The sequence below is a fragment of the Gallinula chloropus genome (assembly GCF_964237585.1).
Source record: "Gallinula chloropus genome assembly, chromosome: 1".
Classification (NCBI taxonomy): domain Eukaryota; kingdom Metazoa; phylum Chordata; class Aves; order Gruiformes; family Rallidae; genus Gallinula; species Gallinula chloropus.
The window spans coordinates 52,577,478-52,594,092 of record NC_140085.1 but is presented as its reverse complement, the minus strand read 5'-3'; the positions used below and the strand labels follow the sequence as shown (position 1 = coordinate 52,594,092).

The window sequence follows — 16,615 nt, the reverse complement described above, 5'->3', positions numbered from 1 at the left end:
TTACAGAACTCTTGACCCCTGACTATTATTTATCCATCACACACACTGTCAAAAACTGCATTTCGAAAAGGCCGTGATTTAATGGACACTCATCTGGGTTTTCTTCCTATATGGTTCTTCTCCCAGTGAAATACTTAATACCTCCTGAGTTTTCAAAATGGATAAGGAAGTTCAGAAAATTTTAATGGAAAATATTTGAAACTAGTCCATTAAAATTTGTTATAGCAGAGGAAGTTTTCTTCATCTGCTGCATCTTCAAAACAAAATCTGAATATATATAATAAATTCACAAGTTTGTATACATTGTGTGTGCCTGTACACAATTCTTCAGTAGATTTAGTAAAACAAGTATTTTCTAAACAGACATACCTTTGTACAATTTACAACACATCATATTACAGTAAAATTGTATGCCATCATTGTGTTCTTTGTCCTTGAGGCTGGACCCTTACAAAAAAAATTGGGAATTAAGGGAATGAGTCCACTAAATCCCATTTTAGCCCAAGGCTTTATTTAAATAGCAGAGATATAACTATGCAAACCAACAGAGCAGAAGTAAGCAGAATGGAAACAAACCAAATGCACAACCTTATTCTCAGCAACACAGTAAATCCAAGAACCTCCTAACTCACGTTACACTGTTTGTGACCTATATTTATCATATAACCTGGGAAGGCTCTTAATGTAAAACTTATAGTTCTGAAATCTTGTCCCATTTCAAGCTCACTCAAAACATAACTACTAATATTACTGCTCTGTCTAGTTCTGACTATACCCCACTTTCTGAATCCCTCCATGTACCCTCTCTTAGGTCAGACAAGTCACACTGAAAAGCTTTGTTCTCGGTTTTAGATTTTTTTCATGCTTCAAGCTGCCCTACCTGCTGGACTTTATTATCATATTGTGTTAAATTGCCTGGCTTTATAATGAAACATTGCTCCACAAACATTTTTCTGTGTTCCTCTTATCCATGAAATTCCTTGACTACTACGCAGAAATTCATAAAGTCTGTGTTCATTTCCTCTGCTATATTTTGATGCTTAAAGAGAAGCCTTAGTAAATTTTGACATTTAAAAATGACTTTCTCCACTGCCTCAATGAATGACTTGCTTTGCAAACCAACAGAGGAAAAAACACACAATCCCTTAGCTTGAGGATGGTGGAGGGCAGAGGGAAGCCAAGACTTTGCCTGGTTATCCTAACATTTCTGGATGTTTGACCACTCTTGTAAGGTTTCTTAAATTAAGACCTTTGGCACAATCTCCTTCCCTACATGATCAGTGCAAACAACAGTAGGACAGTGATTTAAGGAGTCTGTGTACCATAAACAGTTAACAAAGAACACCTGGATGTAGATTATCTGTCTACTCTTCTCTCAGTACTGTACTTTGATAAAGGAAAAACTCCTGCATGGTACTCCCTGGTCCCCAAAAGCACTCTGAAAATGATATTGTTTATCATATAGAAACAGAAATCAATTACAAGCAAAAGATAACTTAGTATTTGCTACATTAACAGAGAGATTTTCACAAAGGCTGCCTCAGATCAATGACAGTACCTTTGGCTAGACAAGGGGGTCCTAGTTACCTCCTATATTATGCTGAGGACACTGTTCCAACTTAATCAAACTCTCAGTAGCACAAACACCCCCCCCCCAAAATAGTGGAAGTTCAGTGACTTAATAAAGGGCTGAAGTTGGACATTTAGGCCACTGAATTCACCTTCTTTTAGAAGTCAAAAAGGTTGCCATTGAAGACTGAACTTTTGTTACCAATTTCCATTTAATACACTTGTTCAAGGAAAGGGTAAAAAAGGTGACCTTGAAAGTTATCTTGGGCTCAAAGCCTGCTAATGCAAGTTCAACAGGAGCAAAGCAAACAATCGGGCCTTGCTACCAAAGGTCAGAGTATGTAACCTTTAGGAATAGCACAGCTTAACTGATTTCCTAGTTTGGTAGTTGCATCTTACAGCCAAGAGGCTGGCTTGTCCCACTTGAGCATTACCATGCTTTAAGCTCTGTGTGTCAGGAAGAAGCGGTACAAACAGTAGGATGTTATAACTGGGTCACTAGAAACGCGTCAAGTATTTAAAACAACGTGTCCTTTCCAAGTCTGATTCAGAGCTAAGGAATGACACATTCAGGAATTCTGCTGCAAGACTGGGAAGACAGTTAAAGGAACATTAAGAAAGTTTGGCCATTAGCAAGTGAAATACTTCTGGTGCTACCACATGCCATAGTAAACTTAAAAATACAGAACGAAATTAAACAAATAGAAGCAATACAAATTCTTGCAATTGTTGTTGAGTCCTCTTTACAAGGTTTGCATCTTATTTATATCTAGGCTAAATGCTAGGCTATTACAGAAACCCTGTAAATGTTTTATGTATCAAGCTTGCTACAACTCAGATCATCACTCAGAGTACGGATGTAGAACAGACAAGTCCTTAGAAAAGGTAGCTCCAAGGTAGCTCAAAAAACCAGGCAGGAACTTGTAAAATAGCTGGACAAACAAATACTCTCCAAGTAAACCCAAATTAAAATGCAAAGACTGAACAACTTGACAGAAATTAGCTAACAGACAAATACAAAAGTGTTGAAATCCAAAGTCACTGATTAAAAAGACAAACCTACCAAAAAAAACACACTAAGGCATTTTGTCCTGATCTTCCACTACCCAGAGGACACTTAGTAAAGGCCTGTTTCAGTTATGCATTCAGTTTTTTCAGTTACTTCTTGGGTCAAGTCAAGAGAACTATATAAATATTTGAGATAAATTCTGCTACAGAGAGTATATTTAGAAGTGGATCTCAGAACTTACCAAAGAGATGGGATGTGTTTTCAATTTTGTCCATGGTATCTGCAACAGAAAACATTATTCTAAAGCAAAGTAAATACTAAAAATACAGAAAAATAAAGTGTTTGTTTAGAATGGGATTTATGGATATAAATCATATTTGTAACTCCTGAACTCAGAATAATATTACTTTCAAAAATCAAGTTTACCTCAAAATAATGTGTAACAAATTCATGGACACACATATATTAACTTTAGGTGTTAAAACACTGAACCTTAAAATCTACTTATCGCAGAGCAGAAAACAGAGACACAAAATAGAATCTGTCTCTTTAATTCTGACATTGTCAAGCGTCAGAAAAAGCAACACTGGCTTCCACATTCTTTCCTTTAAAAGGAAAGAAAATCCACATTGGCTCTGTTGGCCTACAAGTAATTGGATGCCTGCAACAAAGCGTCAAGTTCACTACATTCAGAAAAATCAGGACAACCTCCCATTAGGAAAAAAAGGAAAGGAAAAAGAAGAAAAAACAAGGGGAAAAAAATACTGAAGAGCTGACAAATTTGACCAGATCATAACTTCTGTTAAAAAGAAGCCATAGCTTCATTTCTTACTCTTATACTAGTATAATCCAGGAGAAGTGACATATGCTGCTTTAATTCTTAGCAGCCACAAGGACAAAAAAGCAAGTTCTTCCAGATAGACATTTCCCACAGAGACCAGAGTCCCTTGGAAAGATGTTTTTGCAAACCAGAAAGGAACAAGTGGAAAAGGAATAGAAGTAATACCTCTTTTCTTATAGAGAATAATAAATTATAGTAGTCTAGTTACCATGGGCAAATACAAGCTTCTATCTCTACTCCTATTTCAGAATGTGCAGGAATAAATTCTACTCAGAAATTAAAAGAGAAAATATAAAAATCACTGCTTACTTTCATCACTTCCCTGTGTGTTTCATAACATCACACAAGTGATCATTGCTGGTAACATCTTTTTCTCTAAAATTTTATCAGGCATTCATCATCATTTTCTATTAGTAAAAAGCTGATGAAAAGTTTATGTAGACAAAACAGAAACAAAAGAAGGCTAATTACCATTCCAGCACAATAAAAAACTCACCCTAATAGATGCTTTATTGCAGAAGACCTTGTTTATAGCAAGCCATGTCGGAAGATCCAGCATGTTCTGAAGCACCTCTTGATCCAGCTCTAAGTTTGTCAGTTGACCTTCTCCCTTTAACGTGCTCAGGTTGATCTTGTCAGGTGACAGATTTTTGGTGAACCTAAAACAAACATGAACTTTAAGTAAATGTATATAAAGCCATCAGAGCTGTCCCACATAAAGCTGACAATTAACTTAAAGCAATGGTCTGTGGGGCTGGGGTGAGGAAATAATCTTAGGTTCTTAGATACAGTTTCAGCTTGGAAAGAAACAGCCATGTGGAATTCCTCTGTCCCTTTAAATTTCTACATCTTATCAACTCCATTTACAAGTACATAAACAGAATTAAATATATTGCAAGGTATCTTCTAATTTTCGTATCACCAAGAATAACATGTTTGATTCAAAGTATCTCAGTATTTATTTCAAACTATATGAGGTAGAAATTAATCCACTTCACTTCTTAGGTTTCCAAAAGGAGAAAAAGAAATATACCCCTAACCTCTACAACATACACTGTCTGTCTCACTGCAAGCAGGTGTGCCTTAGATTCAGTCTGGGGGGTGCAACAAAAATATAATTCCTTTTAAATAGTACCTTGCTGTATATATTTACTGTTAAAAACTTGTGAAGTTTTATTTAAAATATTCACTAGGTTTAATCACAGATCTTAACAACATAAATTAGAAATATACGTACAGCAGCACGATATACATAATATATTGGATGAAGACTTGAAAAATTAATCTGATAGGCAAAAAATACAACTATTTGACCATTATATTTCAAAGGCACTATGGTACAATAGAACAGTCTATGTGTTCTCTGTTTACATTCTTATGTGTCTCTGTTTACATTCTTGTAAGACAACATGACATAAATCATGGGTACATAACCCTCAAATCAAGGCTGCACCGTCATGTCTACCAGAAGCTGAAGAACGGTCTGTAACTCGCATTGTGCCATGGAAATTCGTTTCTGCTCACAGTTCAGCTCTGCTTTTACCAGATTAGGTAATAGAAAATACTACCACTACTGTTTGCACTACACTTTGGGACTTCTCCCACTGAAATCAGTGGGCAGAGAGCAAAGAGGTTTGTTTATCTGTCCACAATGACTGAACATCACCTGGAAGCAACTACCCAGCTCAGGCATTTCCTTCCCAGTCAAGAGACCCATTTCTGCCTGAACTACAAGGTCCTTATCAGGTCAGATACCATGGGGTGATAGTGGAAGAAGGTGAAGAAGGCTGGCAAGCTTTCCCTCCTAACAGCCTCCAGGTGTGGCTTAAACCACGGCAGGTTTTTTCTCAGTCCCACTGTTCTGTTGTGCTCTTGTGATGGCAAGCTTTGGAAACACGCTTACCTAGCCTGACAACACCCAAACGCCTTTTTTGCCAGACTTAGGAAACATTCAGCCAGACATCACAAACACAAGCTCTCAAAAACCAAGACATCTGGGGGTGGTCAAGATGCACAGGGGAATAAGCTTGTTCAAAACCGAAAGTTAACACTTTTTTTTTTTTTTTTTACTATTCCAAGCCTGAAATTATTTGTGTTGCATTTGAAAACAATGATGAACACATTGTTTATGATAAGTGTTGCTGTTGTTTCCATATTGCTTGAAAAGCATAAATTATCCAGAAGGAGTACACTCTCATTTGTGAATAATATATTTTAATAATTCCAGTATTACAAGTCTTTTAAGATAATGCTATTGAAAAATATTTTGCTTTGGCATCTAATGTACTTCTAATTGTTCCGTTTCAAAACATTATGAAGGGAATAAAGGACATCAGACTATTTCATTTTCTGGCTACCCTTTTTTGTTCCTTTTAACATGAAAGAGCCACGAAAAGTGCTGAATAACCTGCAGTAAGTGCAAAACACAAAGCCTCGTTATCTGAGAAATCATTCACAAATCTCATGCGACCTGGCTAATTCTATCTCACACAAGAAAAAAGCAGCTACCAAATGCATTCAGTCCCAAAGTATCTCTCACGATCTCAACTTCTGAGATGAGAGTGAAGTTAAGAATCACAAATTACTGCTGTTTTAAAGCCACATTTACACAGCAAATGCCAATATATTCTGCCATTCCACAGAGCCTCCCAAGACTCATGCTCTGTGGTAGAAGCTCCCTCAGAGTTCCCTGTCACTATGTAACACAAGAAACATCAGATATAACTTGGGAGGCAGATCTAACCATCATCTTAATCTCAACTGCAGGCACATGACAGTGGGACCCAGAGGATCTACATAAAGGGGGTTCCAAACTTCAGAGAGAAAGAGAACAAAACATCATTAAGGAAGAGAATGAGAACAGCAAAGGCAATCTTCAGTTACTTCTGACATCCTCAAAGAGACAAAGCAGGAGCCAGTCCCTCACAACAAGCAACAGAAGGACAGGGAAAGCAGTCTTGACAAGAAGACTCACACATTTCTAGGTTTTGGGTTTTCTGGGTGGTGGGTTTTTTTTTTTCTTCTGAGACTTGCTTTGGATTTGTTGCCTCTCCTGCACTCAGTGAAAGGAAAAATGCTCTTCATGTTGCTTCAGTCAGCACAGGCCAATATAAGAGGACCTCCACTAATAAGTCTAAGCTCTTAGTATCACAAGTCACAGAAAGAAACTTAACAGGTGAGTTTTGAGAAGATATTTCAGGTGTAGGCACTTCTAGCAGCAGATTTCTTAATTCCACTTCCACAGTTGGAATATAACTGATGAGTGGATGCTGAAGAAACAGTGGTGTTTCCCAAAAACCCATAGTAACCTCATAATATACAACAACCACATCTGCTTTGTCCAGAGCCAATTTTCCACTGAGAATGTCAACACTTCAGGTTTCTGTGCCAGTTCCCTGCTCCTTCTGAACTAAATTGTTTCATAGACTAAAGTTTTGTTGGCCTGTTTGACACTATTTTCAGTACTTTAGAACCATTTCATGCTACCTGCTATAATGGGAAAACTTTTGAGTTTTATACAGCGCCCAGCAGCTGTATAAAACTAAAACCAACTTAAAATATAAAAAATAGATTGGCCTATTTGGGCAGCTAGCCCTGCAAAACACAATGTGATTATATCCTTGAGTTAGGATTTACAAGCACTCTGATCTTCATGCAGAAAATTAAAAGAAGAGCCAAACAACAATATTATTTTTAATTAAAAATTAAAAAAAATTAAAAAGAACAAAATAAAGCACCCTAGGGCAAAACAACTCTCCAAATCTTATGGTTCTAGGATCCTATGGTACATCAAACTGGGACATACCCCAAGGAGCCACACTCCTTTAACTCCTCTTTCTGGTGTGCTTTGCATTCAGTCAAGAGAGACTTTGGGAGAAGATGTACCACAGACATACTGATGCGTGCCTAGTGCAAGTTCTAGTGAACTTGGTATAACCCTCACGATGAAGTTGGTACCCAGACAGAATGTGTGATTTAGTGATTTAACACTACTACCTTTTAATTTTATTATTAAATTGAATTCTAACATTATTCTAAATATTCTTGTGTTGGAAATGTTTTATTGCCAGGCAAAATCAAAGGAGGAGTCAGCACGACTCTGGAGGATGACAAGTTATCTATCTAGAGAACTACCATGTGTGTCTCAGCCAGAACCGTAACCTGAATGCTTAATTAACAGCCTGATGAGGTCTCAGAGTTCAACCATGTTTATGATACGATTTTTTTATGTAAAGCAGAGAGGTACTTTCCACAAAGTTTGGGTAGGATCGTGTAATTCTTAACACAGAGTAATCAGAAATCTTCTGATCGTGTCATGATGATTCACGATCTTTGATCTGGGAAAAACATTTGAAAATTCTCTATAAGCTTTTCATATAACTACTCAGAACTAACAAGGCCACCAACTTCATGATATGCATACATTCTTCCCCCTGACTTGGCACAAGCAAGCTGTTCTCCCTTCCCAATTTACCACTTGGTTGTCACCCTGGTGACCATTTCTTTGAATGAGTTAATTACACCTTAAAAACTGGGTCAAACAGGGATCAGAGGTGCCCACAACAGGGCCATTTCCTTGCAAAACATCCCACAAACTCCTGACTGATGTTCCTTTTCTAGGCAAAAGACTGAGTGTTAATACCCACTACTCCATCAAGTAGGGAACAAAACAGAACAGGGAGAAGTAAAAGAGAAGGGCAAGAGGAGCAGAAATAAACAACACACTTAAGTTGGACAATGCTTTCTGGTACACTGTTTTGCTGTGGCAGTAAGACATCACTGTTATTGAGGCAATACATACTTGGTTTGCTGATACCACAAGATAATCTTAGCAAATCTGTTTTCATGGGTTAAGTTTCAATTTCATGAACTACCTTTTCTAAAAACATGCAATTTGAGGTGTGGCTTACTGTATTTCATAGCTTGAATTTCAATTTAGTTTTAATAATAAATTCTGAAAGGTAGATTAATGCTATAAAATCTTTTATGGTGTGAGAATCCAGAAATATGAAAACACAAGGCTGTTATTAACTGCATATAACTATGCAGTTAGATAGATGGTTCAACTATAACTTACAGAGTTAACTTCCAGCCTAAGAGTTTAGTGAAAAGACAAAAAGACTGCACAGTAAACAGTCCAGTAGCAAGAATGATATGTAGAATACTAAATTACAACCACTCTATTTTGTCAGGATCACAACAGTTGTTGTCTCTCTAAAATAACTAAAACTCTACACAGAAGATGCAATTTTTTTTCCCCTTGCCCCAAATACTTATTTTCTGAAGTTTTGTTTGTGACATCTCAGTCTTGGAGTTCTAAATGGAGCACTCCACTATGCTTGCACAGAAGAGGACCAAGAAGTGAAACTAGGAACCAAAACCAACCAAATAACCCCAGTAGGCCAGACAGGGGAAAACACTTCTCTGAAAGCAAAAGTTTGTGGGTTTTGTAATGAAAGCCACTGACCACATAAAGATTAGAGCAGGGTTCCACAGAGATTTGGCCAGAATACCAAGTTCATCAACAAAAACTCCAACCACTAGATTTAATAGAGAAATCACTAACAGAAGTCTGGATTGCATTTGGACGTGGGATTCTCAGCTGTTCTGCACATCTACTGAATATACAATCTCTTCCACCTGGCTCTCCCATCTGCCTCTCCTGCTTCTTAAATAGAATTCCTTCACCAATTTGACCCTACACGTACGCTCTAATCACGACTGACAGTTAGATCATAACATGGACCGCATGATTTGCTTATCTCCTTGTTAAGAACTAGAACTCCTTAAAAAGACCTTTGGTTAAAAACAACAGACTCTGAAAAAGGGAAGCATGGCCTAACAGAGGCTGGCAATTTTATCAATTATGAAGCAGCAGAAATGGAACAGAAAGATGACTGGTTTTTTTTCCAGTTTCGCCTGGCTGAACCACAGTATTAGATGACTAAGGAACTCTATACAATTTCTGAAGCAAGAGAAAGTCTTTTTTCAATTGTGCTTCTGAGGAAGATATTGGCTTCCCATGAGTCTTTTAACAGGGAGAAAGAGATCTATCATCATTCTGCTCACTCAAATGCTATGACTCCACGGTTAAATAGAAAAGGAACAGAACTAACTTTGCTAAATCTTACATAGAAAAAAAAAAAAACAGCACTGAGGTCACCAGTGTTTAGTGTAACAAGAAAGTTCCTCTCATCCTGTGGAACACCACAAATCAAAACTGTTTGATCTGAAAAAATATAAAAATAAAATAACAAAACCAAAACCTAAATCCCTCCCACCATTAAATAAGAAAAAAAACCCAAGTCACAGCAAATAGCATGCTGGAGGCAACAGCACAATTTCCCCTCTGGTATTTTCTTTCCTGTCGCCAGAGGAAGTATCGGTGTCTGAGGAACAAAACATCACCTGCAAATACTGAGTCCAGGAGCATTGCTATACTTTTCCCTGTGGCAGCACATCATCAGTTAAGCACCAAGAGGCTTAGACCTACTTAGACAGCAGCCAAGTCCTAGATGAGGAAAAACAGACTCCCTAGATCAAAACACAACACTAAATACCAGTAAAACCAAGCACAGTAACATTCAGAAGAGTTCTTTGTAGCATTCCCTTGATCCAAGTATGAGAGGAAAGGAAAAAAAGAAAAGGTGAGACAGACACACAGTCAAACAGGATAAAAAATTTAGCTGCTGTCATGTAAATGGCAGACAGACTAAAGACAGGCTTCAGGCATGCAACAAGTGATTGACCCGTGTTGAAACAGTAAGGCACAAATGGATGTGTCAGATCAGCAGGAAAAAGGTATACACACAAAATAAACTTGCATAAAAGATACTTTTTTTAACCCTTCACACCTGTGAACCAGACCAGAATCAAGCAACTGATACCTTCTCTTGGTACTTAAAAAAAAACTTCAACAAAAAAGCACCACAAAAGCCACTACAAAGATTAAATACACAGCAAAGGCTTAAGGTTAGTAGAAAGTGGTCAGGAGACTGCAGGAGCAGTGATATCTAATATGTCCAAAGGATATATAGGAATTCAGAGGCACTTGAATATATTTAATAGTGCCCTAGAAAAAGTTGGTGAACTGTGAAGTAGCAGAAACCTTTCAGTGAATCCTGGCTGTCATAGGGATGTTCTAATTTTAATGCAGTCTAATAAGTAGTACTTCACTCAGCAAGAAAGCAGTAGCTATGGTTTCTGTAAGATTTGAAGTAAATTACTTTTAATTCCACAGGCTGAGTTAAAAAAATGTGCTAAAGTTGACAGGTAACATTAAAGTCACGTTATTAAGTCCACAGAAAACTGACATGAGGAACCCAACACATCAGCAAATGGCTTTGCAACACCAGCTGAGTCACTGATGATGCAAGATACTGGACAACTGAAGATGTAATTCACGGAAATGACTGGGTTCTAAGTGAAAGATACTTTTCTAGAAAATAAAGCTGGAAGATAGGAAACAATTGATGAAAAACTATCTGGGATATAAGAAGATTAAAGTGAAGATGTAAAAAGAATGAATGGTAAGTAGTACTAAGTATCATCACAAAATACTATGGCATGCCCTATGCTTGGACACTATACCCACTTCTGAAAATATTACAACTAAGTTTGAAAGAGAGAAGATAAAAATAAACATTAATGACAAAATAATGAGCACTGTGCAAAAAAAAACTTAATTCGATGCCTATTTATCTTAACGTAAGAACAAAAACACACACAAATCTAAAAAAGAACACATTTTAAGTCAGTAAAAGGAAACACTCATTACAGAACATTTTAATACCCATTAAAACACCAGAATATAATACAATACCAAAATCCAAAGCTTAAAAGAAAAAAATAAAATATATATATATAAAGGCACTTGTGGTAGGGTTTATAGGTAGAGGTAATACCTTTTATGCCTATGACTTAGTAGGATTAACCTGACACAGTCTGACAAAAAGACTTAGGTTCTTTACTTAAGACTACTCTCAGTATATTAGGTTAAAAATACATCCTTGTGAGAACACATTTTAATATTTCGGGGGGGGAAAAAATACTCCCACAAAGAACAACATTCTCACAGTCTCCACCAGGAACAAAGCATTGCTATAGCACTGTACAATCTCACCACCACTGCTGGCAGCTACTGGGTAACCAGTAGGTAAGTCTACAGCAGACAGTTTTGGTGGTCTGAGTGGCTGTCTTCCAGCCTTTATTCAGCAGTCATCTGTATCAGCAACATCATATCCTGTGTCGATTCTCAAATGCTATGCCATTTCCTCTCAAGAAGCTCCCATCAGTAGATGAACTGCAAGGGCTATCAATCCTTCATTCTGTACGTTATATGGAATCTCAGGGGACTCCTCAATAGTAACAGCAACTGCAACAGCCACACCTGCCACCAGTGTTCAAGTACACCCCTCTCTACCTTAAAATACCTGACTGGTACCTTCTTATACCCTCCAACATAAATATGTACAGGAGAAGGGTATCACCCATTTATCCATGGGCAATGTGGCCACCCTCCATGAACACCTGCATGTTCTACTTAATCAGGCCTTGAACTTCTGTAGAATTGTCAGGGGTGTGTGTGGTGGCTGAGGGCAAGATGGGAAAGCCTGCACAGCCTGATGGATGTCCTGCATGGAGAGGATTTGCCTGATCTGTGCAAGACGCTGTGCAGAAGGTGCTCACATGCTAACCCCTCTGGAGCAGGACAGGGCATTCCCATTGGCACACCCAGCCTGGACCTGCTGTTCTCAGCTGGTCACAAGTTATAGTTCACTGGACAAGTCCAAACCACTACATATACCCCTACAGCCTCAGGTGGGTCTTTTCAGGCTTCTGTCAGACCTGAACTACCTAACATCTGTCAGGCCTTCTGACTCATCACAGCCCAAAGACAGATCCCTCCTTTCCAGCCACATCACTAATTAGTAGCCTGAACCAACAAGAAGTCCATACTAGTGCACCACATCTGATATGGTGTCACACCATCCCCTTTCTCTCTCCCATCCTAGAAGATGGGGTGCTGAACAGTACATCTGCTTTGCTGATGCCTTCCAAGTAACTGCTCCCACCTCATCACTAAGCAGAAGGGCTTCCGCACGGACTCCAACTTCAGTTGGCTTCCTACAGGCAGCTTGGCACACTCATCCATTCACTCTAAAACCCAGGCCATACTTTCTCAAACACTGCCATTCCTACCAACTGCCTTACTGGGGGAAGCTTTATATACTGTTGAGGTTATATCTCTAAAAATACATACAGGAAATTATTTTCTTTCTATTTGGAAAACCTGCACTGGTTGCTCTTTGGGTACAGGCAGAACTGAAACAGCTGCTGCCATCAACGGCTATTACCTAATTATGTGTCATGCAGCAGATCTGTTCAGATATAACCAAGCGCTGTGCACAAACAAGGAGCTTACGCTGCGTAAATGATGATCATCTTGCAAGCAAAATACTGCTCGAGTAATTCCTGCTTCAGACCTCAGGCAGAACCAGCATTAGCTTTTCTGTTCCATGAGTCTTCTCACGTATCACTTACGCAGCCATAGGAATGGTCAGCACTATCAGCCCGTGTTTCCAACGCGACAACCCTCTACCCGACAGACCACCGAGCACAAGGTAAAACCCTGAATGCACTAAAACATACATGGTAAGGTACAGGCAACCTCCATATCACAGGCAGCAAGATCAACACATCACGTGTTTTCAGAATTCGGTAACTGTTACATTCCAGTGAAAATACAGCCCTCAGTAACTAGTGCAAAGAAAAGCCACTTGATGAAAAATAATTCTATACATTTTAAAGCAAGACATAAGCGTGCAGTGTAAAAGCATTACAACATTAACCTTTTTGGATAGTGCACTGTTTATTTACAGATATCTTTTTAATGCTAACTAACCAGATCTCATAATATTTTTTTAATAACACATTAAGGACTCAAAAAACAAGTATTCCTTTACATAAGCTACATAAAAAGCTGCCTGATCCTTCAAATATCTATCAATACAGAGGTAATAAACATCAAGTTACGCAAAAGAATAAAGAAAGTGAAAATTATAAAACAGCAAGTGTCAAATAGTCTAAAGGTGTTGGGAAACACCTGGAAAATTGCATTTAGAAGTTACACATAAAGGTATGTTTGTTATGGGATTGCTGGTTTAATTCAATTGCAAAATTAGTTTAAGACTTAAAAAAAAACCCATACATATAATTAGGTTTTTTTCAGAATTATTAAGTTACAAAAAACAAGCAGAAGAGAGAGAAAACCCAATTAACATTTTATAGAGCTCATTTCACTCCCAAATATGTATAAAAGCATACCACCTCTTACATTCACTCTAGAAAGGTGGGAGAGGGGAAGTTACCTGAGGACAAGGTATTCAGACAAAAGGCCCCTATTCCTGGTGAAAGCAAGTGGTCAGTTGCCACGGCTTCTGAGAAGCTTCTGGTACCCATTTTGGTAGTAAGGATATTCACAGCAAACCAATCTCCACCAGAGCCAGCTGGGATCGCTGCAGGGAACGGGACACAGGGGACACACAAGGGATCAAGTTCAAAGGGAAAAAGGAGTGATACAATAATGTAAGAGAGTTTTAGCTGAAGATAACTGCAGTTATAACAGTTTTGTTACACATCATGACACGCTAGAATGAAAAAGGAAACAGACCTGTGTAAAATGCTAGACTCCTGTGAGAATATCCCTAGCAGTCTGGTACTACAATACTGCAGCCACGTTCAAGAGAACAGCTTACGGAGACAATTCTAGTCGTGCAGAAAAGGTCCATATAATACAGCCAAGTGGTTTCAGAGATACTCAGAGTACATTTGGAATGTGAGAAGGAAGATTACCCAGATACACAGAGTAAGAGGTTTTTATTTTATTTTGAAATGGGAGCCAACTTTCCAGTTCTGTTCTGCCCAGCTGGAGATTTCTCAGCCCACGTTATTTGTTCCTATTCACAGTGTGTCAACTTCACCTATTTAAAATTCAGTCAAGAAACAGATCTGAGAGACCAGGACTTCTTGGATTTGTCTCTGGGGCAGTGCAAGAATCCTCTATGTATTTGACATTCTGATTTTGCAGGCTATAAAATTTTAGTATATTAAGCATTTGGGGGGGAGGGAGGAGGGGGGAGGCAGCGTTTGGTGGTTTTTAGGGTGGTGGTGTTGTTATTAACTGTCTTCACTTTGAAAAGCTGCCTCAACCTAAACACAATTTATTCCTGTAACTTTTAATCTTCTGGGTACAATAAAATCCAAGCACTTGGACAGTGCCCTTGGTAGGCAGTTTGTTGGGATACTTGAACAATGTTAAAGAGATTTATCACTGAAGTGAATTACACATACCTAGTTACAAATTGTTCTTTTTTTCCTCTGGTTTCCTCTGCAATGGGAGCAACTACAACAGGACAATTGCTCCAGAAGTAAGTAACCATGTATCTTACAGTCTCCGGAGCAGCTGGATCCCAAGGTTGCCTCCTTGGGAGTCAGATAGAGGAGCCACCAACTTTTGAGAAACTACAAGCAGTGATACTCTCAAGCTGTATGGCAAACTGCACAGCAGAACTCCACAAAATCACTGCTGAGGGCGTTCTTCACATCGCAAGGCACCTATATCCATGCAGGGGAGCCTGGAAGTACTAAAAGCCACAGCTTGATTTGGAGCTCTGTTCTTACTTTCCTCTCCTGTTTCTTCTCATGAAAAGAGGAGAGAATTAAGAGATGTGAACCCTGGTCAGCACCAGCTCCGCAAAGGTGTACAGAAGAATTCTCATGGGAGTCCCCAGATTGAGAAATCCGGGTTCCTTGACAAAGAGCCAAAACCTAGGTATGTTGTGTAATTATGTCAGCAATTATTCTCATGATTTGAAAAAAAAATAATCTATGAAACAAATCATTGTGTAAGCCTTTATAATTTCATTAATGTTTTACCAGAAGTTATCTGATCTCCTTTGCCCAATCTGTTTGTAAAGAAAGTAGAAAACAAAACAAAATACACTATAACAAGCACTTCTCACTCTGGAAGTTATTTACTACATACTTTTATACCCCTTTGGTATTAAAACCAAACAAAAACCCACACCAAGACTTTAGCAGGAGAAATACCAATTTAAAAATAAAAAATAACTGTGGTCTGTTTTGATTCTTACATGCTCCATAATCATTTAACATTAGACACAATTTTATTCCTCACAGGCTTTAAATAAATACCTTTTTTCCTGAGAATGCTTCACAATAACCTGTCAGCTACTTGAACACGAAGTAATCTTCAACACCACACACACTCTGAAAATTATTTCCCAGCAAAACTATTTGAGAATCATCTAAAGAAAACAATAACACACTATACAAGTAAAATGCTGCTAGTTCCTGTTGAGTCTACAAACTCATTAATTTTTATTGTGTCTTACCTCAACAAAGCTCTGGCAGAACTTCAACTGTACAAATAAAATGTCTGCAGAATCAGCTCAGAATTTGTTGGGTTGGAAAAGACCTTTAAAGGCCATCTAGTCCACCCCCCCTGCTGTAAGCAGGGACATCTTCACTAGATCAGGTTGCTCAGAGCCCCATCAAGCCTGACCTTGAATAGGCCCCAGGGATGAGGCCTCCACCACCTCTTTGGGCAACCTGTGCCAGTGATCTACCACCCGTATAGAGTGAAAAACTTCTTCCTAATGTCCAATCTAAATTTATCCTGCTGTAGTTTAAAACCCCTGCCCCTCATCCTATCACTACATGCCCTTGCAATCCCAATTTATAATACATTTTCAAAAATAACGTAAACCAAACTGAAAACTGGAAGTCAAATTCTGTGATTTTATTTTATTAAACCAAATGTTACTGAGAGAGCATTAAGTGATCTTTCTGAGATGTAACACGGGATTTAACATCAAATCTTAATAAATGTAATGATTAAGAATTCTACCAGCAAATACATTATTCCTGGTTTATCTCCAAAATACTATCAGAATTTCATAAAGCTTCACAGCAATTCCATTTTGGCCTTTTGGAAGATGTTCTGTCACAGCAGCATAAAATGCACGAAGCTACTAAAAATAATAGAAGAAAGTGGGAGGGGTCTTTATTTTATTTTTGTTAGGAAAAAACAAATTATGGATTCCTTTATGTTCATCAGAACACTACCAACATAATCACACAGATGAAACTGTTGGCATGAAGTCTGGCACTTA

General features: G+C 38.2%; 1 protein-coding gene across 2 annotated transcripts in view; it reads right to left on the bottom strand.

Annotated features, from left to right (window-relative positions):
- Positions 1-16,615, bottom strand: part of BLTP3B (bridge-like lipid transfer protein family member 3B) — a gene marked incomplete at its 5' end in the record, with an annotated part of 59,316 nt that overhangs the window by 37,675 nt on the left and 5,026 nt on the right. For both annotated transcript variants that reach the window (XM_084268309.1, XM_084268308.1), the window contains 2 exons: positions 2,820-2,858; positions 3,916-4,078. In XM_084268309.1, coding sequence (XP_084124435.1) covers positions 2,820-2,858; positions 3,916-4,078 — 202 coding nt within the window. The remainder of the gene's footprint in view (positions 1-2,819; positions 2,859-3,915; positions 4,079-16,615) is intronic.